Genomic DNA, 19,769 nt, shown 5'->3' with positions numbered 1-19,769 from the left:
TACTTTCTCAAGTAAACCAGTTTATTGATTTCCAGTATTCCTGAGGAATTTTGAGTGTAATGGATCTGAAAGGCAAGGAGCATAAATTTAACCAAGAAAATGCTGAGACCCAAAAGTTGCAGTCTTCTTGAAAGTACAGTTTCACTTATAATTTCATCGTCTCCTTTCTTTTATTTCTCTCTATCTCAGACTCAATCTCTAGTACTGTAAAATTTAAAAATTAAAATCAAGTACAAGAGGCACAAAGCCTTTCTACCAGAGTTTCAGGAAAGTGAGAATAATTCTTCAGACCCTAAAGTCTGGAGTCCAGCTTTCTCTTTAGCCAGACAGAGGGCCTTAGGAAACCACATCCTGAACCTCAGATTCTTCATCTGCAAGATGAGGAGTGGACTACAATGTCCACTGTGAGCTGTGGTGCTGGGCTCAGAAGCTCTGCCCCAACTTCTCTGCCTTTGTGGAGAGACTCTGAGGGTCCTTAGCGTGGGAACAATGGTCCCCTAAACATACTTTCCAAAGTTTGTGGGTCACACAGTGCCAAAAGAAGGGTTTCCTTTGGACCGTGCAAGCAGTATCACAGACATGCTGGGATCTTTATCTCCCTTCAAATCCGTTGAAAAAAAAAATATGTTTAAGCACGTCTAACTTTAGGAATGAGCAAGTGTTTTTGTTGAGTTTTGTAACTGTTTTTTAACATCTTTACAAAGAAAAAAGCATGGGGACATCAAGTTTATTGTCCTAAGAAGCTTGTTTTGCTTATCTCAGCATCTCTCCAGACTTTCAAAAGAAATACAGAAAACAATGGCTAACTCTTCAAAAGGGGTGCTCAAAGGAGAAATCTGAGCACTCCCAGTTGTGACCCAGGAGCCCACATTTGCATCTCCAAGTAGAGAAACAGAACCCTGGAATCACAAGCCCAGGATGGCTGGGGCTGAGGAGGTCACTCCACTTCCAGCTCACACTGCAGCTGCTCCAGCCACCCGCTCCACCCCCCACTCCGCAAAGGCCCGTCTGCTGTTTGGGAAAAAGCCTTAGAATTATCCCAGGGATCTCCTCTAGTGTCTGACAGCCTTTATAAATCAAGAGGTTCTCACTTGTACCTTGTTAGTCTTTCCCCTATGGGCAGAAGTGTTCGGGGCTTCATTACTGAGATTTCTGCAGTGCGGTGGAGCTCAGTAGTTAAGGAACTGTGAGGCTTAAACCACAACGCTTTCACTTACAAGCTGCATGGCTTAGGACAAGTGTCTGAGCCTTTCTGTGCTCCACTGGGAAGACACAGTAATAACCTGTGGTGCGGTTTTGAGGCAGAGTCAATACTTGCAAAGTACCTCATAAGGATTAAGTGATGAGTGGCTACCGCTACTACCACGTTGTTGTCAACTTTTGATGCTGATGCTGATGAAAGTTTTCTTCCCCTGTTACTTCCAAGAAAACATCAGGATAGGCACTGATTAATGGAACCTCATCCAGTTGTCATTTTACTGACTTCAGTAATCTCCAGAGATAAAGAGCTCAGAGGCTTGCTGCCTTATTTTCCAGCTCACTGAGATGCGTGCTGATGGTACAGCAGAGAGCCTGCTGTTAACTGAGCCAGAGAAGTTGATCAAGGTCAGGAACCCAGTCACAAAGGGACACTGTCAGTGCTGACCTCATGCATGCTAATCCTCTTTATCCCGTCACAGAATGGACTGTAATCTTCTCCAGATTAAAATCTGCGGTAGCCTTGACCAAAACAAAAATCTCGACAGTAACTGTGAATGCACACATATCTTTGGCTTGTTTGTTTGAAACCAGGGATCAAACTCAGAATCTCATGCTTGCCAGGCAGGCGCCAGGCCGCTGAGCTATATCCCCGGCCCTGTACACATGTGTGGCTGTTTAACAGCCATGCTGGACGGTGGCCTCGGGTTTAGCACATCTTCCAGGAAGGACTAGGTCACTCACTTCTTAGAACAGCAGCTGAGGCCATTTCAAACCAGCTCAAGAACCAAGTAACCAAAAGTCTGTACTGAAATTCATTATCCACTCTACTGAGACTGTCATAAGCTGTTGACATACCCACCACTTCCTGTCCTTTTTATTTGCTGCATGAACAGTCATACAGAGTTATAAACTCTAGTCTCAGTTTGACCTTGAGCAAGTGACCAATCCTCAAAATACATGTTTCCTTATCTGAGAAATGGGGATAACAGGTGAATCTTCTTCAAAGGGCAAAACAGCGATAGTATGTGTACCAAGAACATGCATATACTCAACAAGCGTCAGAGACATTATCCCAGAGTATCCTTGTTAAATTCCTTCCATTGAGGTCAAAGATATTTTCCCCCTAAAAGCTCTAAATGAAAAGGCCCCTAACTCTTTTCTGAGCTAAGAAAGTCATGTAGTGGCAGTAACAGATGTGGTGAGAAGTCAGTCTGTCAAGTAAAACCCCATGCTTGACTTAGCTCTGTGTTCAGCCCTGGGCCAAGGCCTTGCTGGGCATCTTCTGGACTCTTTCTTGTCTTGAGGAAACCTGCTTCACCCATGAAAGTCAGCCTATATTTTGGTGTGGTGGGGATATTAATAGTTCCGTATAAACATGTGTATCCAGAAAAAAAGAAATTATGCCCACTGATGTCACTTTAACATTGTCATTTAATATTCATAAAGACACTGCTTTTACTTTTATTTTTTCTCATTACGTTTATGCAGCAGTAAGCATAATTCTCTCCCCACCCCACAGGTACTCAGCAAGTGGCTCATTAAAAATGCATGCTTGGTTATAGGAAGTGGTGCTTGGGAGTTCAAATACTTTCTTATTCTTTATGAAAGCATCTCTAATTATAAGCCTGATGGTCCAAGATAATCTTCACAATTAAAATGTTAAACTGGTATGTGGGACCTTGTTTAGGATAGCATTATATTTTCTTTCATTACTCTTTTCTTTACATTCAGCAGTTGGGATGCAAATGATTTCACTCTTCTATACCTTTATATTATTTTTCAAGTGTTATTAAAAGGCCTCTTTCTGTCTACTTTTCTATCTCTCACTCTCTCAATATATAGTGAGTTATAAATGTAGAAATCACAGAATCAGATTTTGTTTTAAAAAATCATCCATGAGGAGGAGAAGCATGTTATGAAAAAGTTTTCAGTTGATTCCCATTGGATGGTTACTTCTAAGCATCCCTAACATTATTTTCCAAAGAGAATCACTGCTTCAAAAAATGTTAATTCATATTCATCACAAAGGACACAGCAGGCCATGAGTGATTACAGACACAGGAACACCAGGACCCTGGGAGCACTGGGGCATGGCCGCCCACTGGAATCTGTACTCACCTGCTGCCAGAAATAACTCTCTTACTTAGGATGCCCATTTTCACATTTGTATTTCAAAGAAGATTTTTTTCTGTAAGAAATGATTTAGAATGTACTCTTATCAAACAGTGGTAATGTAATCTGTGTATTTTCAAAACTGTGAGTCTCAGTGAAGAAATGTTAGCATCTCTTCCAAATTTCTCCCATGTGATAGATGGGGAAACTAAAGGTCAGAGAGGATGTGTGATTTATCAAAGGTTACATAGCATTTTCACGAGTCTCTCTGGGCCGATTCTGGACTCTTACCCCAGCCCTTGAGTCATTCTTTTCTGAAAGGAGTGCACATCCCTATATCTGAATGAGTAGAAGTTCTGAAGATGACATTAGCCGTGAGTAATATAGCATGTATGCTTTGTAAAATGTGGGTGCTTTTACTACAAAATCATTCATATCTTAAAATTTCACAATTTTTTCTTCAGTTTTATAAAAATTGTGCTGATCCATCATTCTAGAGAAATGACATTTTGCTAGGTATTCATCCACAAAGAAATGAGTTTGTATACTATAATTCATTGTCTATGTAAAATAAATCCATTTATATATATAACATACAGTACATGTATGTAAGGATACACACAGTGTAGCAATTAATTATTCATATGTAGGTACAACTGGTTAAGAGAATAACATTCCTTATAATCCAGCATGTCATTATTTTTAAAAAGTGGTATCAGTAATAGTTTCTTATCATCAAATTCTATCTGTTGTACAAGTTGTGCTTAAAAAAAAAGCATGAAATTATCATTCTTAACATGTCATCTATGGTAACAACCCAAGCATCTTATTTCTGGGATCATATTTTCACTGACTAGGTCTACAATGGGGAGGCAGTAAATTTCTTAATATGTCTAGGAATTTGTCTGGGCTTTCACTGTGAAGCATTAAAGAGTGGCTTTGCCCATCTTAAAGTTTATTGCCTCTCTCAGGTAACCTGTGAGTGGAGAATAGCAAAGGTCACTATAGCTGAATTGTGGAACCACAGTCTATGAGGTCCTTGTAGAAGCGGGCAGGGGCTCATCTCCATTCTTATACATATTCACATAGGAGCATACAATTTCATATATATACAATGAGATATGTTTTTATATGTATGACTACACATGGAAAGATGTATAATCATGTAATATATAAATATATATAGGTAGATATAAGTATATATAACATATAGATTTATATCTTTATATGCTATATACAGGTTTGGTAAGTACCAGAACTAAGACATTTATAATTTTCATCTTTTTAATTACAAATCTAATTCTTAGAAGCTATTAGTGAAACACAATGCTTTATTGTTCTATAAGCCAAACTTTTTTTTTCTTTTCCATTAAGGGCTTCCAGTACTGAACCACAATTCAAAACATGGATTTTGGAATTATGCTCCCTGGATTTAAATCCCCATCACTACTTCCCATCTTTGTGACCTTGGATATAAGACTTAACCTCTCCAAACCTCAATTTCCTTAAGTGTAAAATAGGAAAATAACAGCTTCTTCCTTCCAGGGAAGATTTAATGACCAAATTAGATCATGAATATGGAAAACTTAGCACCTGATGCTAGGTTAATTTTTATAATCATCAGCACTTCCATAAGGAAAGCAAGTGATATCATTCTATACTCTTCCAGACTCTGCCTTATGAAGCTAAAGACATAAAGAGTGGCTGCTAAAGCATATATATCCCCGTTGAGCTATAGCCACCCCTCTAGCAGTGAAGCTCCCAGATAGTCTCTCATTCTTAAAAAATTCTAGCATGGATTTATATCAAAAACAGTCCAAGTATCCAGGAGAGATCTGGGAGAATCATACAGAGACAGGTTACCATGCCGAACCAGCCACTCCCCCAGATTTTCCAGGCAAGGATTCTCTTGGGTTCTCTGAGACATAATCATGTTCCAGCATGATTGAGACAGGTTCTCACTGGATCCATGTAGTTGTAGGAAAAATAACACAGTGTATATGTGGTACCAGCATGTACCAATTGAACACCAAAATTGTGCCAGTCACTGTAGCATCTGGGTGGTTGCACATCCTCTATTTTGGACATCCCAGGGAGCCGGATGACACCCTGTGTCAGCAACAGCATGGTTATAGCTCCCCTCCACATGCACACCTGTCATGTTGTTAGGAGATTTTTTTCTCCACAATAGAATATTATCAGGTACTTGGCAAGGAGGGCTCATAATGTCATCAAACATTTACAGTCCATTTGTCTGATTTATACGTCCAAATAGCCATTTAAAAATTCCGAATCAGGCTTTGTCAGGCAATTCCACTCTTTTGTCTTCTACAAATCATGCTATTATGTTTAAAGCCATAAATACTGAACCACTTCTATGTACAGCCTCAAAGCAGGTATCAAGTCAGGCCTTTGGGGTATTTATAAGCAGCATCGCCTGAAAATGTGCCTGCTTTTACCAGCAGAATTCAGCTTTTCCTATAACATTTCAGGTGTATCTCCCAAACATAAACAAGATATCAATGCAAGCAGTGTTGGATTATCTCTATACCAAGCAGTTGTCACCTAACTTGGACCTGGACCCACTGGAATTAATCGCCTTGGCAAACAGATTTTGCCTGCCACACTTGGTTGCACTTGCAGGTAAGGCTGGAGACTTGGAGCTGTGCTGTGCCTGCCATATTTATCAAAGTCACTTTTAAACAAAAATACGGTTTCCTCAGAATAAAACTTTTCTATACCCCGCCCAAGCAAAACCATCTCATTTCGGGTGATAGGAGCTGAGCAGATGTATTAGACAATCCCATTCGATTCAGTAAGTATTACAGACCTATTTTGTGGCCGGTCCTATTAGGTAGTATAGATATAAAGATGAGTAACCCAAGCCCCCTGCCCGGGAGGCACCACTCCGTACTTGCTGAGTCACAGAATTTGAAATAAAACTGTTATCCCCAGAATGTGTGCACAGACATAGTGTTTAAGGGAGAGACAATGGTGCAGTGGTTAAGAACATAAACTGCAGAGCTGGCTTCCCATCCTGGCTCCACAGCTTACCGGCCACATGACTTTCTCCTTTACATAACCTGAGCTCTGTATCACAGCGATCTCGCTCCTTAAAAGGGGGATAATATTATCTACCACAGAGTGTTTATGAAGATTAAACGAGTTAAAATATATAAAGTCCCTAGAACACTGTCTGGCACATAGTAAGCATTATGTAAGTGGTTTTCTTAAAGCTATTTTAGAAAATGTTCTGACATTGTCAAGTTCATTTTGGGAAGAAAAAAAAAAAAGCAAGGGAGATTTGGCTTATCTTCAGAAACCTTATCTGTGATTTCTAGATTTGTTCCATTGGTAAGCTAAAGCAAGCCTATATGTAAGATATATGCATTTAAATACCCATTTTTAAACATTTAAACCTTCTGCTTCATTCATCAGAGGTGTCAGTTAGCAATTTGGGTGTTTACCACTGTGTTTCATTGACTCCTAGTAACCAGAAAAGCAGGGACTATCTTGGTCGTTGGTCTTTCCCCTGCACATGGAAAAGTTTATGAGCATATTAGGTTCTCCATAAATATTTATTAAATAATTATCCGGGCATGGTGGTGTGTGCCTATAATCCTAGCACTAGGAAAGCTAAGAGAGAAGGATTGTCATGAACTCCAAGCCAGCCTGAGCTACACAGTGAGAACCTGTCTCAAAATTATAATAATTGAATAAAAGTGAGCATGTGAACAAACCAACCAATCCTAAATGCACTTTACTTTCTAGCAATGACTTTCCATGAAAGATTAATTTTTCCATCCTCCCAAGGCTTTGGTTTGGTTTTGTTTTACAGTACTGGGAATTGAACCCAAGGACTTTACACTGAGTTACATTCCCAATTCTTTTTATTTTTTTATTCTGAAAAATTTACTATCCTCCTGCCTCAGCCTCTCAGAGTTTTGAGGGGATACAGGCCTGTGCCATAATACACAGTTGATCCACAGATTTCTTCTATTTGAAACAAACTAATAGATCAAAGTCCTTTCTTTACCTTACTTCTCCCCTGAGTGAAAAGAGAGTAGAAGCATCACCATTAGACTTTAAAAAAACTTTGTAACCAACATACCTGAAGTCACAGATTGCAATGAGTGTACTACTTTTTAAATACTGTATGAGGCTGTGATGCAAAATTTATTTTTCAGAAATATAAACTCAAATGCAGCTCTGCACAGCTTTACAATGATTTGAGCTTTGAAAATAAATTTGATTTGTTTTGAAATAGTGAAAAGTAATTTATTAAGTCCAGCATTGAACAACACGGAAGTGATCCTTCTCGCGAAAAGATTGGAATCAACTTCATATATATATGTAGTCTTTGTTTTGTTTTTGAGACAGTCTTGCTTTGTAATTTAGGCTGTGCTTAAACTCACTGTGTAGCCCAGGTTGGCCTTAAATCCATGGTGATCCTCCTGCCTCAGCCTCCTGAGTGCTGGGATTACAGCCATGTGCCTTCCTCACAGCCCTCTGAACTCCTATGAGATATTGTGGCCTCCTCGCATGGATCACAAATGTTTCATTGATATTTTTGCAGACCTGGGGAGTTCCATCACTGCACTACCATTCCCATCTTTCTGTATTTTTCAAGAAAGGGTTCTGCTAAATTTCTCAGGCTAGTTCAGTCCTCCTGCCTCAGCCTCCTTAGTAGCTGGGACTATATCAAGCCACAATTGTCCTTAATGCCATCTAGAATGGTAAATACTTTCAAGAAAGTTTTCAATTTATTTTTCCCAGCTCCATAAGAGGATGACTACCTGTGGCAGCTCCAGCCTTATATATATAACGAGGGATTGAACTCATGACCTTATGTTTGCCAGGCGGGGTGTTTGTGTCACTGAGCTAAATCCCCAGGAAAAATACATCTCTTAAATATGAAAGTTGAAATTATTACTTAATTCATGGCTGTTTTACATCCTCATTAGAGCTCGTGGGTGGCCAGGTGCATTTCCAATAAACAGTAATATTTTCAAAGGAATCCTTTTTTTCTTTTTGAGCATACATCTCAAAATACTCAATACACTGTCTTGTAAACAGATGTGCCATCTTCCAGCCTTTGTTGTTCCATTTGTAGAGGACAGGCAGAGCAGATTTAGAATAGTTTCTCAGGGCCCTGGGATTTTTAGAACGGTAATTATATAAAGACTGGCTTCAACTTAAAGTCACCAGCTACTTTAGCCTCTAATGACAGGGCCACTCTGCCTTTGAACTTTGGAGCCAGGCAGTGGCTCCTCCTCTCTAGCTGTGGAAGTGCTGCCGGTGGCCTGCTCCTAAGGCAGTTCTGTCCACACTGGGAAGCTGTTTTTGAGTGCAGTCCCTTCGTCAGCGGTCTTAGCCGAGTCAGGGGAACTTGCTGCAGCTTCCCCATCGGCACTTCCTCTTGCACCTTAGGTCATGGAGCTGGCTTTCCTCTGTAAGCCTCATAATCCACCTCTACTAGCTACAGATTGTTCTTCTGCGGTGTCCTCATCTCCCTCAGCCTGCACAGAACTAAAGAGTGTTAGGGTCTTGCTCTGGATTAGGCTTTGGCTTAAGAGAGTGCTGTGGCTGGTTGGAGCTTCTGTGCAGGCCACTAAAACTCCAGATCAGCAGTAAGACAGTTTTTCATTTTCATCCTTCATGCATCCACTGGAGTAGCACTTTTTAATTCCTGTCAAGAACTTTCCGTTTGCATTAACAGCTTGACTGTTTGGTACAAGAAGCCTAGCTTTGGCCTATCCTGGGTTTTGACATGCCTTGCTCACTAAGCAGAATCACTTGTAGCTTTTTTATTTAAAGTGAGAGAGGCAATTCCTCCTTTCACTTGAATGCTAAAAGGTATTGTAGGCTTATTAAATGACCTAATTTCAATGTTATAATGTCTTAGGGAAAAGAAAGGCCCCAGGAGGAGGAGAGAAACTGAAGAACAGCTGGTCAGTGAGCAGTCAGATCACACACAATAGTTACCTTCTTACACGGACACAGTTCCTGATACCCCAAAGCAATTGCAATAGTAACACCAAAAGTCACCCATCACAGGTCCCCGTAAGATATACATTAATGATGAAAAACTTAGAAGTATTGAGAGGAGTACCAAAACGCGACCAGATATACTAAGTGAACACATGGTGTTGGAAAAATGGTACCAATAGACTTGCTCAACACAGGGTTGCCCAGACCTTCAGTGTGTTACACACACACACACACACACACACACACACAATATCTGCAAAGTGTAAAAAAGTGAAGCACAATAAAATAAAGTATACTCACTGCTGGATTAGAAGAGCAAGCACAGTGCCAGTAGTGACACATGGCAGAGCTAGAAATCCTGGGCCAGTATCTCATGTCAGCCCTAGAGGTGGGAGGCAAAAAGTGCTTAGCTAAGGCTGAAAATCACAGTTTAAATTCAGCATACGAATGCGAGCATACACAAGCTCACAGGTAGAAATAGCTCTCTAAATCAGACTTCTGTTGAACTTCTTACTGAAGTGCAAGCCATCTTTATAATCCAAGAGATCAAGCAATCCATCATACATCTGTAGCTGCTGAGACAGATGTTTGCATTCACACTTTTAATTCTCCAAATAGTGTTACTCTTCTGTCACTCAATCTCTTCACTGTCAGGATGATGTGTGTGAAAAAACTAACAAAAACGTGTCTAGAGGAGTGTAAGAAAGTGGTGCCATGGAAAACTACACTGTCCCGTAGAACTGTCCTGCAGTGATGAAAATGTTCTGCGTTGTTCAGTGCAGTGGACAGATGTGGTTATGGCACATTTGATATGGTCAGTGTGACTGAGGAACTGAACTTTTCATTGTATTTAATTTGAATTCATTTAAGTTTCTATAGTCTCATATGGCTTACAGTTACTGTCCTGGACAGGAAAGTACAGGTCTGGAGGATCCTGGCTGTTTCAGAAGTACAGATAAGAGTCCCCAAAGAAGATGATGATCTAATGACTGGAAAGCAGAACTCTGCAAACAGAAAGGCCACACATTGAAATGGATCCTGGATTCAGTTCAGATGGCTGCCCAGAGCTACGTCCTAGATTTCCTCTCTTATAATGGTCCTAGACCAGCTTCTGCAGACCCATGTTTGGCCCGCGGAGTACAGTGTAACGTTCTCCTGCCCTCTCTCTTCCGCAGAGCAGCATGCGGTTCAGGAACTGACCAAGGCTGCCATGAATGGTGTGGGCATCGACGGGGAAGTGCTTTCCTATCTGGAACTGGCCCAGGTTTGTAGCAGCTTGATTTTCACCTCTTCTGTGTGTTCAGCCAGTTCATTTAATCCTGGTAAAGCATTCTACTGTTGCATTTGTCTAAATAAAGGTGTCACCACTGGGTTACAACATGTACACTGAGAAGATCTGAGAGTTTAACATTTCAGAACCATTCAGCCTACTGAGCTTCATTTGAAAAAAGAAAAACCCTACCCCCACACCAGTCCCTTGTCCCGTAAGGCACTGGCTTCACATGTGAGAGAACCACTGAAGCAAGATAGAGAGAGATCGTGTGTGTTTTCCTTCTTGGAATCCTTGGGCGTGTGCTAGCCAAGATTAGTTTCTAGAATTACATGTAACCCTATAATAGCCCACTGCTCACTGAGCTTTCCTGGAGTTTTGTAAAATCAGTTATTTGTTAATATCAATATCCATAATCTCAATACACATTTACACTCTTCTTTAGAGAAGGCCAAAGGTCCAGCTTCAGCTTTGTCAACACATAACACCCTCAGGGCGCAAAGCTAACCTCTGCCTCTGTTTCTTCATCCAGTCAGATAGTAACTTACACCCTCCCAACCTTACAGATTATTGTGAAAGTCAAGTAGGAGGAAAGTTCAAGAAACAGTCCAAGGAATGGAAAATGTCTTGTAGTGGAAGGCACATCAGCAAAATGAGCTGGTCCCTGGCACAAACTGATGAACAGCGAGTTTACAGTCTGAAAGAATGAACAATTAATTGTGCAATCTCTCTGCCCATTAAGTTTGCTTTTCTCTGTCAGGATGGTGGCTTACTGTTATCTTCAGTCAGATAGCTTAGACTGATATTTCTCAGCCAAAGGAAAGGAGGTGTTTTCAGGAAGAGGAAGGTGGCCGTGGAGCAGATGTTAGGCAGTCCAGCTGAAGCCAGAAGAGATGGCCTGGGTTCAAGGGGGAAGAAGGCAGATGAGGATTTATAGCAGCCTATTCGCTGGGACTTAACATGTAACGAATGTCACTTTCTCCCCCCACACCAGGCACTGCTCTAGGCCAAGAACATGTACATACAAATAATAGATTCTTTGCCCTCTGAACAATCACAGGCAGATAAAAGAAACAAACACCATCACAGATTATTAAAATTCAGTGTGAAAAACACCCTCATGAGTGATTTCAATGAAAACTGAGGGCAGACATCCATTGTGTAGAATCAGCAAGCCCCATCAAAATTAGTTGTGATGCCCACAGTTTGAAATTTGAGACCTTCTGAAACACCCCTAGTTTGGGGGATAATCTATGACTTTGGCTCTGTCCAGTATCTCTCCCAGAGTAAAAATGAAGTGACTCAGAATTTCATATAGGACCAATTCACTTGAGCCAAGGTTTGCTCTGTATTGCCGTTCTGTCCTGTCCCTGCACCCCACCCATGCACGTACCCTGCAAGGAAATATTTCTAATAAACCTTGACAAACCTTGGCAGAAACAGTTTAGATGGAGTCCCCTACTCACTGGTTAGACCTTAACCCAAGCATGTGCTGGAGAGTGTCTAACATTGCCTCGGGGCATGTGGGACCCTAATCTGTTGCATTTTCAGTTTCTATGCTATAAATGGTTCCATCATGGCCAGTTTTACAACACAAAGTTACTGAACTCAGAACAGGAAAGAAATGTACACAGTTGCCTTTTTCAAGCTGTTAAAAGCCAACTCAGCATACCATAGGTCCAACCTTATTTTCTAAGATAAATCAAAAGCCAGAAGAAGCCAGGAGGCACCAGCCTCACCCTCTCAAGATGTTTGGGGCTACGATTGTCTGAGTCTCATGAGTGGTTTTCTGAGGTCCTGGGCTTTTCCAGTGGTCTTCATAGTGGAGAAGTGCACCATGGGGGAGCCACATGTAGTTCCAGGATCTCGCCTGGCTGAAGAAAAGCCAGACTTAGAAGGGGAGGGGGTCAGAGAATCCTGCCAGATCTTACAAGGTAAAGGAGAGTTGATTGGCTATCAGTTTTTGAGCGTCCAGTCTTTTTCAGTTATAGCCCCCTCAGTTGCCTCTGCTCAAAAGAGAAGCATGGAGTACTTGGATCCCTCCCACCCTGCCCATACTGCCTGCTCTCGTTATGTAACCAAAGGACAGGTATAGGACAGTCATGCATTTCACAGTCTCCTCTTTCGGATCTTTGGCCCCAGCAAGCTGAGCTCTGACATGTGACACAGAGTATTCTGTTGCGGAGGCTTCCTTAAACGGAGATGACATTGCTGCTCCCTCCTCTTGCCTGCTGCTTCCAGAGGGCACAGTCGCCTATCATTGAGGGCCAGGTGGCACAGAAAAGTGGGAGGGCAAAGCATGCTTGAAATTCTTCATGCAATATAGTGATTATTTTGGGCACGTCTATCATAGTGGAGGGGGGTTAAGGAAGGGCGTATCAAACACTACACTTGCCTGGCATCAGATCCATGGCTGAAGTTAAAATATTGAGGTCAAAACAAGAGCATTCCTGGACTCGTTCTATTGACCCTTTACTTGTTATCACCCCTACAATGGTTTCCTGTTTCTTCACAGCCTCCCTTTAGAAACTAGAACCTGACTTGCTTTTGATCTTTTTTCTGCAGTTTCACAATGCCAACCAGCTGGCTGCCTGGTGTTTGCACCACATCTGCACCAACTACAACAGTGTTTGTTCCAAGTTCCGCAAGGAAATCAAATCAAAATCTGCAGGTAAGACTGTGTCAGGTCCCCATCTGTCCAGTTCTCCTCGGCTGTGAGTGGAGCAGCTCCCTTCCATGCCTAGGAGAGACAGGATGCTCAGAAGGTGGCTTGGGGAGAATTCCTCACATATGACGTGATCCAAAGAATTGGAGGATGGGGATGCTCTTTGCAGAATGACTTGCTTGGAAGATTAGTGTGGGCTGGAGTTCGGATCCCTGGGCACAGCCTGTAGTTGGTGGCACTCTCATGTTCAGGGAGGCATGCCTCCAGAGAAGCTCAGACTCTGCAGCAAAGTGTCCAGGTTCTCTGTACCCAGATGCAAGGCTGAAGACAGGAGTCTGTCTCCTAAAAGTTTACTGTCACTCTCTGTAAGTGGGCCTGATCAAAGTCCCTGCCACACTGGGGTGGCGAGAGAATATATGCAAAGCAGGAGTCACAAGGCCCAGCACATAGAACAATTTGAGTTCTGCAGCAGGGCTATCACCAGTCTCTTTCCTCACCAGACAACCAGGAGTACTTTGAGCGGCACCGCTGGCCCCCGGTGTGGTACCTGAAGGAGGAAGACCACTACCAGCGTGTGAAAAGGGAGCGAGAAAAGGAAGATATTGCACTAAATAAACATCACTCAAGACGCAAGTGGTGCTTCTGGAATTCATCTCCAGCAGTGGCCTGAAGAGGAAGCAAAAAACACCCAGTAATCTGACACACCGCTTTTCAAAGCACTACTGTAAAATTAGTCGTCTTCTTAGAGATGCGATAGAGTTCAGGTTTCAGGCACTGACCTTCTTCCACTTTTGTGCATTTATCTTTGTTAGGATCAAAGCACAAGCTCACCATCCATGAGCCTGGACAAAAAGGGAAGCTGACTCTCACTGCATTCCTTAAACTAATACTTCTATTTTTTGTTAGACGGCTTAATAAACTTTAGTCCGTTACTTTGTTTCTTTTTATACAAAGAAAATATTCAGCTTTCATGTTTCAGATTCCAAATTGGAAAATATTTTTATATGGTCTCTTGTATTTTGTTGAAATAAAAATACTATGTATTACCTTGTTTTACAGGCCACAAATTGACCATGACATTGCCTTGTGAGTCTCTGGGCCCACATGACCACTGAGCATGATGTAATTAGAGGGTTATCTTTTTGTTGTGAAGTAAAAGGTTGGGCTGGAATCTCCCAGCGTGCAAGTTGAAAGTGCTTAATCTTTGTTCTGCTGAATAACATCAGTATAATTACCAACTCAACTCCAAGAATGTGTATTTACAATATTTGCTGTGTAAGTGCTAGTAATTATATGGTTATATGTGCCATGTAAAATATAGTGATAGCAAATATTCCTTGTTTAAAATGTCTTAGATTCAAGAGGGTAATCTTTATAATCATTAGAAGGGCTTATTAAATTACAGCATTATCCAGGGCAGACCTCCTGGCGGACCTGAATACATTCAATACCGTTAGAGCATTGGTGTGTGGATTGCTGAATTAGGGTTCTTGTCTCTCAGTATTCCTTGGTCTCGCCATGCTTCTGCATGCAGACTCTCCACTGACTTGAACTGAGATGGGCAGGGAAAAGGTCCCTAGACTTTTCTGACCATCTACAGGTTTGTCACATTTTACTACCGAAACAGGCTTCCTCGGGTCTCCCACCTGTGGCCGGTTTCATTTTGTACAACATTGTTTTTAACTCTTCCCAGGGAAAATTCATGTTGCTGCAGGAACAGGCTAAGGTGGGACACCATGCCTGCTGAAATTTAGCGGGGCCTTTGAGAGCACACATCTGTAGGCGGAGTCTCCACCTTCCCCAACACAGAAAGGAATCTAATCCCAGGAGTCTAGGATATGGTGCTATCGTGAGTTAGTTTTGACCCTTGGTCCTTCTAAGTTCTCAGTGTTAAAATATAAAACGTTGAGCCGGAAGCTTTCAAGAGATAGTCAGTCACTGCTTCTCTATAAATTCAAATACTGCAGCACACACAGAGCATTGAAGGCCACAGCTCCATACTTGCTGTGGGATGCCATGTGGCCGGGATGGGCTCATCCCGCTGCAAAGTCAACTTTCCAATGTTAAGGGCTGCTGACTTTCTTTTAACTTTCTTTTAGCTTTTCCAAAGATGGAAAAGAGACAGTTGACTCCAAACCCCAGTGCTACAGTGCTATGCATTTGAAAATCTCTACATTACAGATGGGCATAGTGATTCCCTGCAAAGGAAACACACAAGAGCTTAGAGAGGCCCAGAAACACATCACCTCTCATGACAAAAGAGGCAGCAGTGGAGTGAGGATGCTGACGAGTACATCCACTTTATTCTTTAAAATAAGGTTGTAAATTATTAAAGAAAGGAGACACGAGTCCAAATGAGAGGATAAATGTCAAGGCTCTGAAAGAATTGACATGTATCCCATCATAAGATAATAGAGGTTGAGTTTTCATGAGTAGTCATAGTTTGAATTTATACAACCAAAGTTCCCATTTATTGTGATCTTGCCAAAATGTAATGGACATATAAATGAACATGGGGTACAAGCAATAATATCCACTAATGTTGTTATCAGCTACTGTGACCAAGTGGCTGGTTCATTTGGTTGATGCTGATTATGGCCTTTTACCATGGTGGTTTGTTTCATGTTTTTTATTTCACAAAAAGCCAATAAAACTGTTTAGCTATAAAATGCCTCCAGTTTTTGTTTTAAGAATTAACATCATGCCACGCATGTAATTTAGCAACTTTTAAAAACAATCAGCACTTTAAAGGTTCTGGGTCACTGAGATGTGGGTGCTTCAGTAACAAAGCAGTCTGAATGATTGTCGTCATTGTTTTTAGTATCATTTAGTATCACAGATCCCAATACCATGATGTAAATGAAGTGTCTGATTCCTTGCTCTTGATAAAAGAGTTACATTACTAAACATGGACCAGTCTTGGGGTAGGGGGTGGCCATCTCTTTATTGGTGGAATGATGATAGTCTCTCTTTGGGCAATTCTGTCAGCAATTAAGTGAAAGTTCTGATTGGGGGACTCAGGAAGAAGCATTTCCTTTAGAAGCAGGGCTAAAAAAAGACTTGGGGAACAGAGTATAGAGGCTGTGATGTTTATCCAGAGAGGACTTTTCTGAGTAGCATGTTCTCTATAACTCCATTGGAAGGAATTGACCACTACAGAAAGTAACTGTGGAAAAATGACAGATTTTCAACACATCCTCAAACCTTTCAAAAGGTGGTCTCAATCAGAAGACCTTTTACATAGTTACAGCAATGAAGTCTTACCTATAGAAAGTAATGGTCTACGATCCCCAGTTCCGAAAGGAAAAAAATGTAGTGGCCCACGTTTCTCCAAGAGGGGCTGGAAAATCATCATGAATTTCAACATTCTTATAATAGCACTTGGGGAACCATTCAACTGGCTAGAGGGAACTAAAATATTTTCATTATGCAATACTGTGAAAGTTCAATGTTTCTGAGATTTTTTTCACACTTGCTTCTATTTTATGGCATATCACCTTCAAAATTGTCAAAATTCAATATTTTCTTGGGTATTTCTTGAGGGGTGTGTGTGTGTGTGTGTGTGTGTGTGTGTGTGTGTGTGAGTGTCCGTCCTAACTGGATACCAGTGAGCAAACAGCAATTTCTTTTTTTCTAAAAGAATGTGGCTACTGCATAAAACTTGTAAAGGTAAAAGTTAACCAGGGAACATGCGTGGGTTTGTGTTTTATGTGTCTGAGTGTATAAATGCAAGTAATTAAGAAGCAGCATCACAAAGCAAAAATCAAGCAGGCGAAAAATTAACATTAAAAGGAGAGAGAGAGAGAGAGAGAGAGAGAGAGAGAGAGAGAGAGAGAGAGAAGCCATTGGCCAAAGCCATGGAAGCTGAATTAAGTGCTCCAGGCCACAGCGTACTTTCTTCCAAAGTGCTAATATATGGGTTTGTTGCATATCTTGTGACTTATTTTGTTTTCCAATGAAGACTTTGGTGTCTTGAATTTCTAATTAAAATGTAGGTGGTGTGTACAACATGAAAGGCATAGACTGAGAACCAAAGGCAGCTGTGTGGCAACACAGCTGACCTGCAGATGCTGTACTTGTAAAGAAGCAGTGCTTTTTGTTTGGCTGCACTTGAGAAACCCACTCTGCACTGGCAGTGCCTCTAAACTGAATAATTTTGCTTAAGCCATTGACATGTGTGGTCTTTCTCTGGGTAAATGTGCAGATGTTCATCAGTTAGATATTTGTAGACTATAGTCTAAAATACACGGAAATAATTTATAAAGAGATAATGTGGGGATGGAAACCAATAAATCATGCCACTGGGTGTCCATAGCCATGAACGTGCTATAAATAACAGGAGCAAACAAGAGGTGACTGCCAGAAATCACTCCAATCGCTCACTGTTTCCATAAAACAGAATATCTTAGTGACATGGATTTCCATAGCTTGGAGATGAAATGAGAGCTACCTAAATGTGACACCCAGGAAGGCATATTTGTTAAGCATTTCGTGTCTGAATATTTTGCAATCCCAAAGAAAACAATGGTTAGATATAACGAGACATTACTAAAGAAAAAACTTCATGCATTTCTTTCTGCTTGGATACTAACGTTAGGTTAGCCCTTTCTATAAATGTAATTTATATCCTTTATTATCTTTTTATATGTACCTTAATGATTCATGATTCATGGTAGTCCTAATTGGAGTGATACACTCATGGAATATTATATTTAACTGCCATGTGGAAAGATACACAGCCTCTCTATGCTTGAGTCTTCTAGAAAATGCGAACAGGTTTCACTGATTTTCCAGTACAGACTGAAGATAATTTAGGTAAAGCATGTGACACAATGCTTTGTCCAATTAAGTACTCTGTAAATGGAAGCTAGAGAGAAATGGCGAGTCAGAGTATTCAGCATGTTGAAAACCAAGTCAAGAAATCCAAAAGAAGACAACCATGCATGTTACAGAATAAGATATGTGGTCTTCTACTAATTGTTTGTTCAATCAAGTGCCAGGCTTGCTACTTCATGCTTCACAGGTGATTAAAGAATCAGAAACTAAGAACTGTGGGACCTTTAAAGGAGGTGGCACTGAAGGGAAGGGGGTGGGAGGGTGACACTGAGAGGTCACTTCCTTTCACTGTGCCTCCATTGTCTCTGTTGCATAAGGTTGGAGCATCACAGGCCAACCTTGCCTGAGCCTCTGATTCACTTGAAGCACTTCCTTTTTTATTTCTCTCAATAATTTCTTTCTTACACTCCTTAAAAAGTTTAGTTAGCCATTGTCTTGGTTTGTTTTTGTTGCTATAACTGGACACCAAAAACTGGGCAACGTATACAGCGAATGTATTTTATTTAATTTCCGGTGCTGGAGCCCAGGGGTTCTAAGTGCCTGGTGCTGGCATCTGTGCAGCATCTGCTGAGGCTGCATCCTCTAGAGCTAAGCACATCACAGAGTGAGACAGAGCAAACACATCAGCTCAGGTCTCTTTGAGTCTTACAAAGCTCCCAGTCCCTGATAAGAGCCCTACCTGACCTTATTTATCTCTAATTACCTTCAAAAGACTCTACTTCAAATACCATAAGAATTTAGGGGTTAAGTTTCTAAAACATGAAAGGTTAGTGGACACATTCAAACCAGAGAAGCCACATTCTTCAGTGCTTACCACATTGTCCTCCTTGGTCAGCGAGGACCCTTTGTTACTACTTCTCCCAAAATATCCACTCCTGCAGCATGTTCAATGTATGCCTTTAACCATGAGAGCATTCTGTTACACAGTTTTGTCCTATGCTCATAGTTTTATATTATAAAAGGTGTTGCATAATAAGTTTCATTGTGCTATTTGCTTTTCTGACTATAACCTGGCATGGAAATCTGTGTTATGATACTCATACGTACACCCCATCCTTACTTCCTGTGACCCATCATGTGCCACAGACTGCACCTTCCACATTTTATACTCCTACCCTGCTGGTGGTAGACCCACTCATTAATTCCCATTCCCTGGCTCTACAGTGCACTTTCTTGTGCATCCCCTGGGGTCAGAACTAAAACTGCATTTCAGGTGCTAGGTCAGCTACACTTAATCAAAGCCTCCTGAGGTGATGGACATGTGTCCACTGGACTCAATGAGGAAAATCTAACCCCCAAACCCTGCACTGAGACAGTGTGACAGAAGTCATCAAAATCTGAAAGGCTCTGACTCAGCCCAATAAGTGAAGAGAGGTTTAGCTTCCTATCATTTGAGAGGCCTAAAGAGACTTTCTGGATGTCAAAGTTATGTGGTTTTTCATGTCATCTGACCTTCATGAAAGGCAAAAGGCCTAGATGTCATCTCAAGAGCCCCTTGAATACTAAGATTCGCAATGTTCCTTCAAACAATTCCTTAGCTGGATTAATCATTTCAATGTACACAGATATCAAAACATCCATCCTGGGCCAGGGATTTAGCCCAGCAGTGTAAGCACTTGCCTGGCAAGCACAAGGTCATGTGTTTGATTCCTGGAACCGAAAATAAATAAATAAATAAATTGTGCATTGTAAGTG

General features: G+C 41.3%; 1 protein-coding gene across 3 annotated transcripts in view; it reads left to right on the top strand.

Moving 5' to 3' along the window:
- Positions 1 to 15,907, top strand: part of Rhobtb1 (Rho related BTB domain containing 1) — a 59,780-nt gene extending 43,873 nt beyond the window's left edge. For all 3 annotated transcript variants that reach the window (XM_063239537.1, XM_063239536.1, XM_013156807.3), the window contains 4 exons: positions 5,805 to 5,955; positions 10,479 to 10,567; positions 13,139 to 13,244; positions 13,739 to 15,907. In XM_063239537.1, the coding sequence (XP_063095607.1) occupies positions 5,805 to 5,955; positions 10,479 to 10,567; positions 13,139 to 13,244; positions 13,739 to 13,908 (516 nt within the window). In that variant the 3' untranslated portion in view covers positions 13,909 to 15,907. The remainder of the gene's footprint in view (positions 1 to 5,804; positions 5,956 to 10,478; positions 10,568 to 13,138; positions 13,245 to 13,738) is intronic.
- Positions 15,908 to 19,769: the final 3,862 nt, after the last annotated feature.

The sequence above is a fragment of the Cavia porcellus genome, unplaced genomic scaffold, assembly GCF_034190915.1.
Source record: "Cavia porcellus strain 051 isolate PalLab524CR breed Dunkin Hartley unplaced genomic scaffold, mCavPor4.1 scaffold_28, whole genome shotgun sequence".
Classification (NCBI taxonomy): domain Eukaryota; kingdom Metazoa; phylum Chordata; class Mammalia; order Rodentia; family Caviidae; genus Cavia; species Cavia porcellus.
The sequence above is the reverse complement of the archived record's forward strand: the minus strand, read 5'-3'. Positions and strand labels throughout refer to the sequence as shown.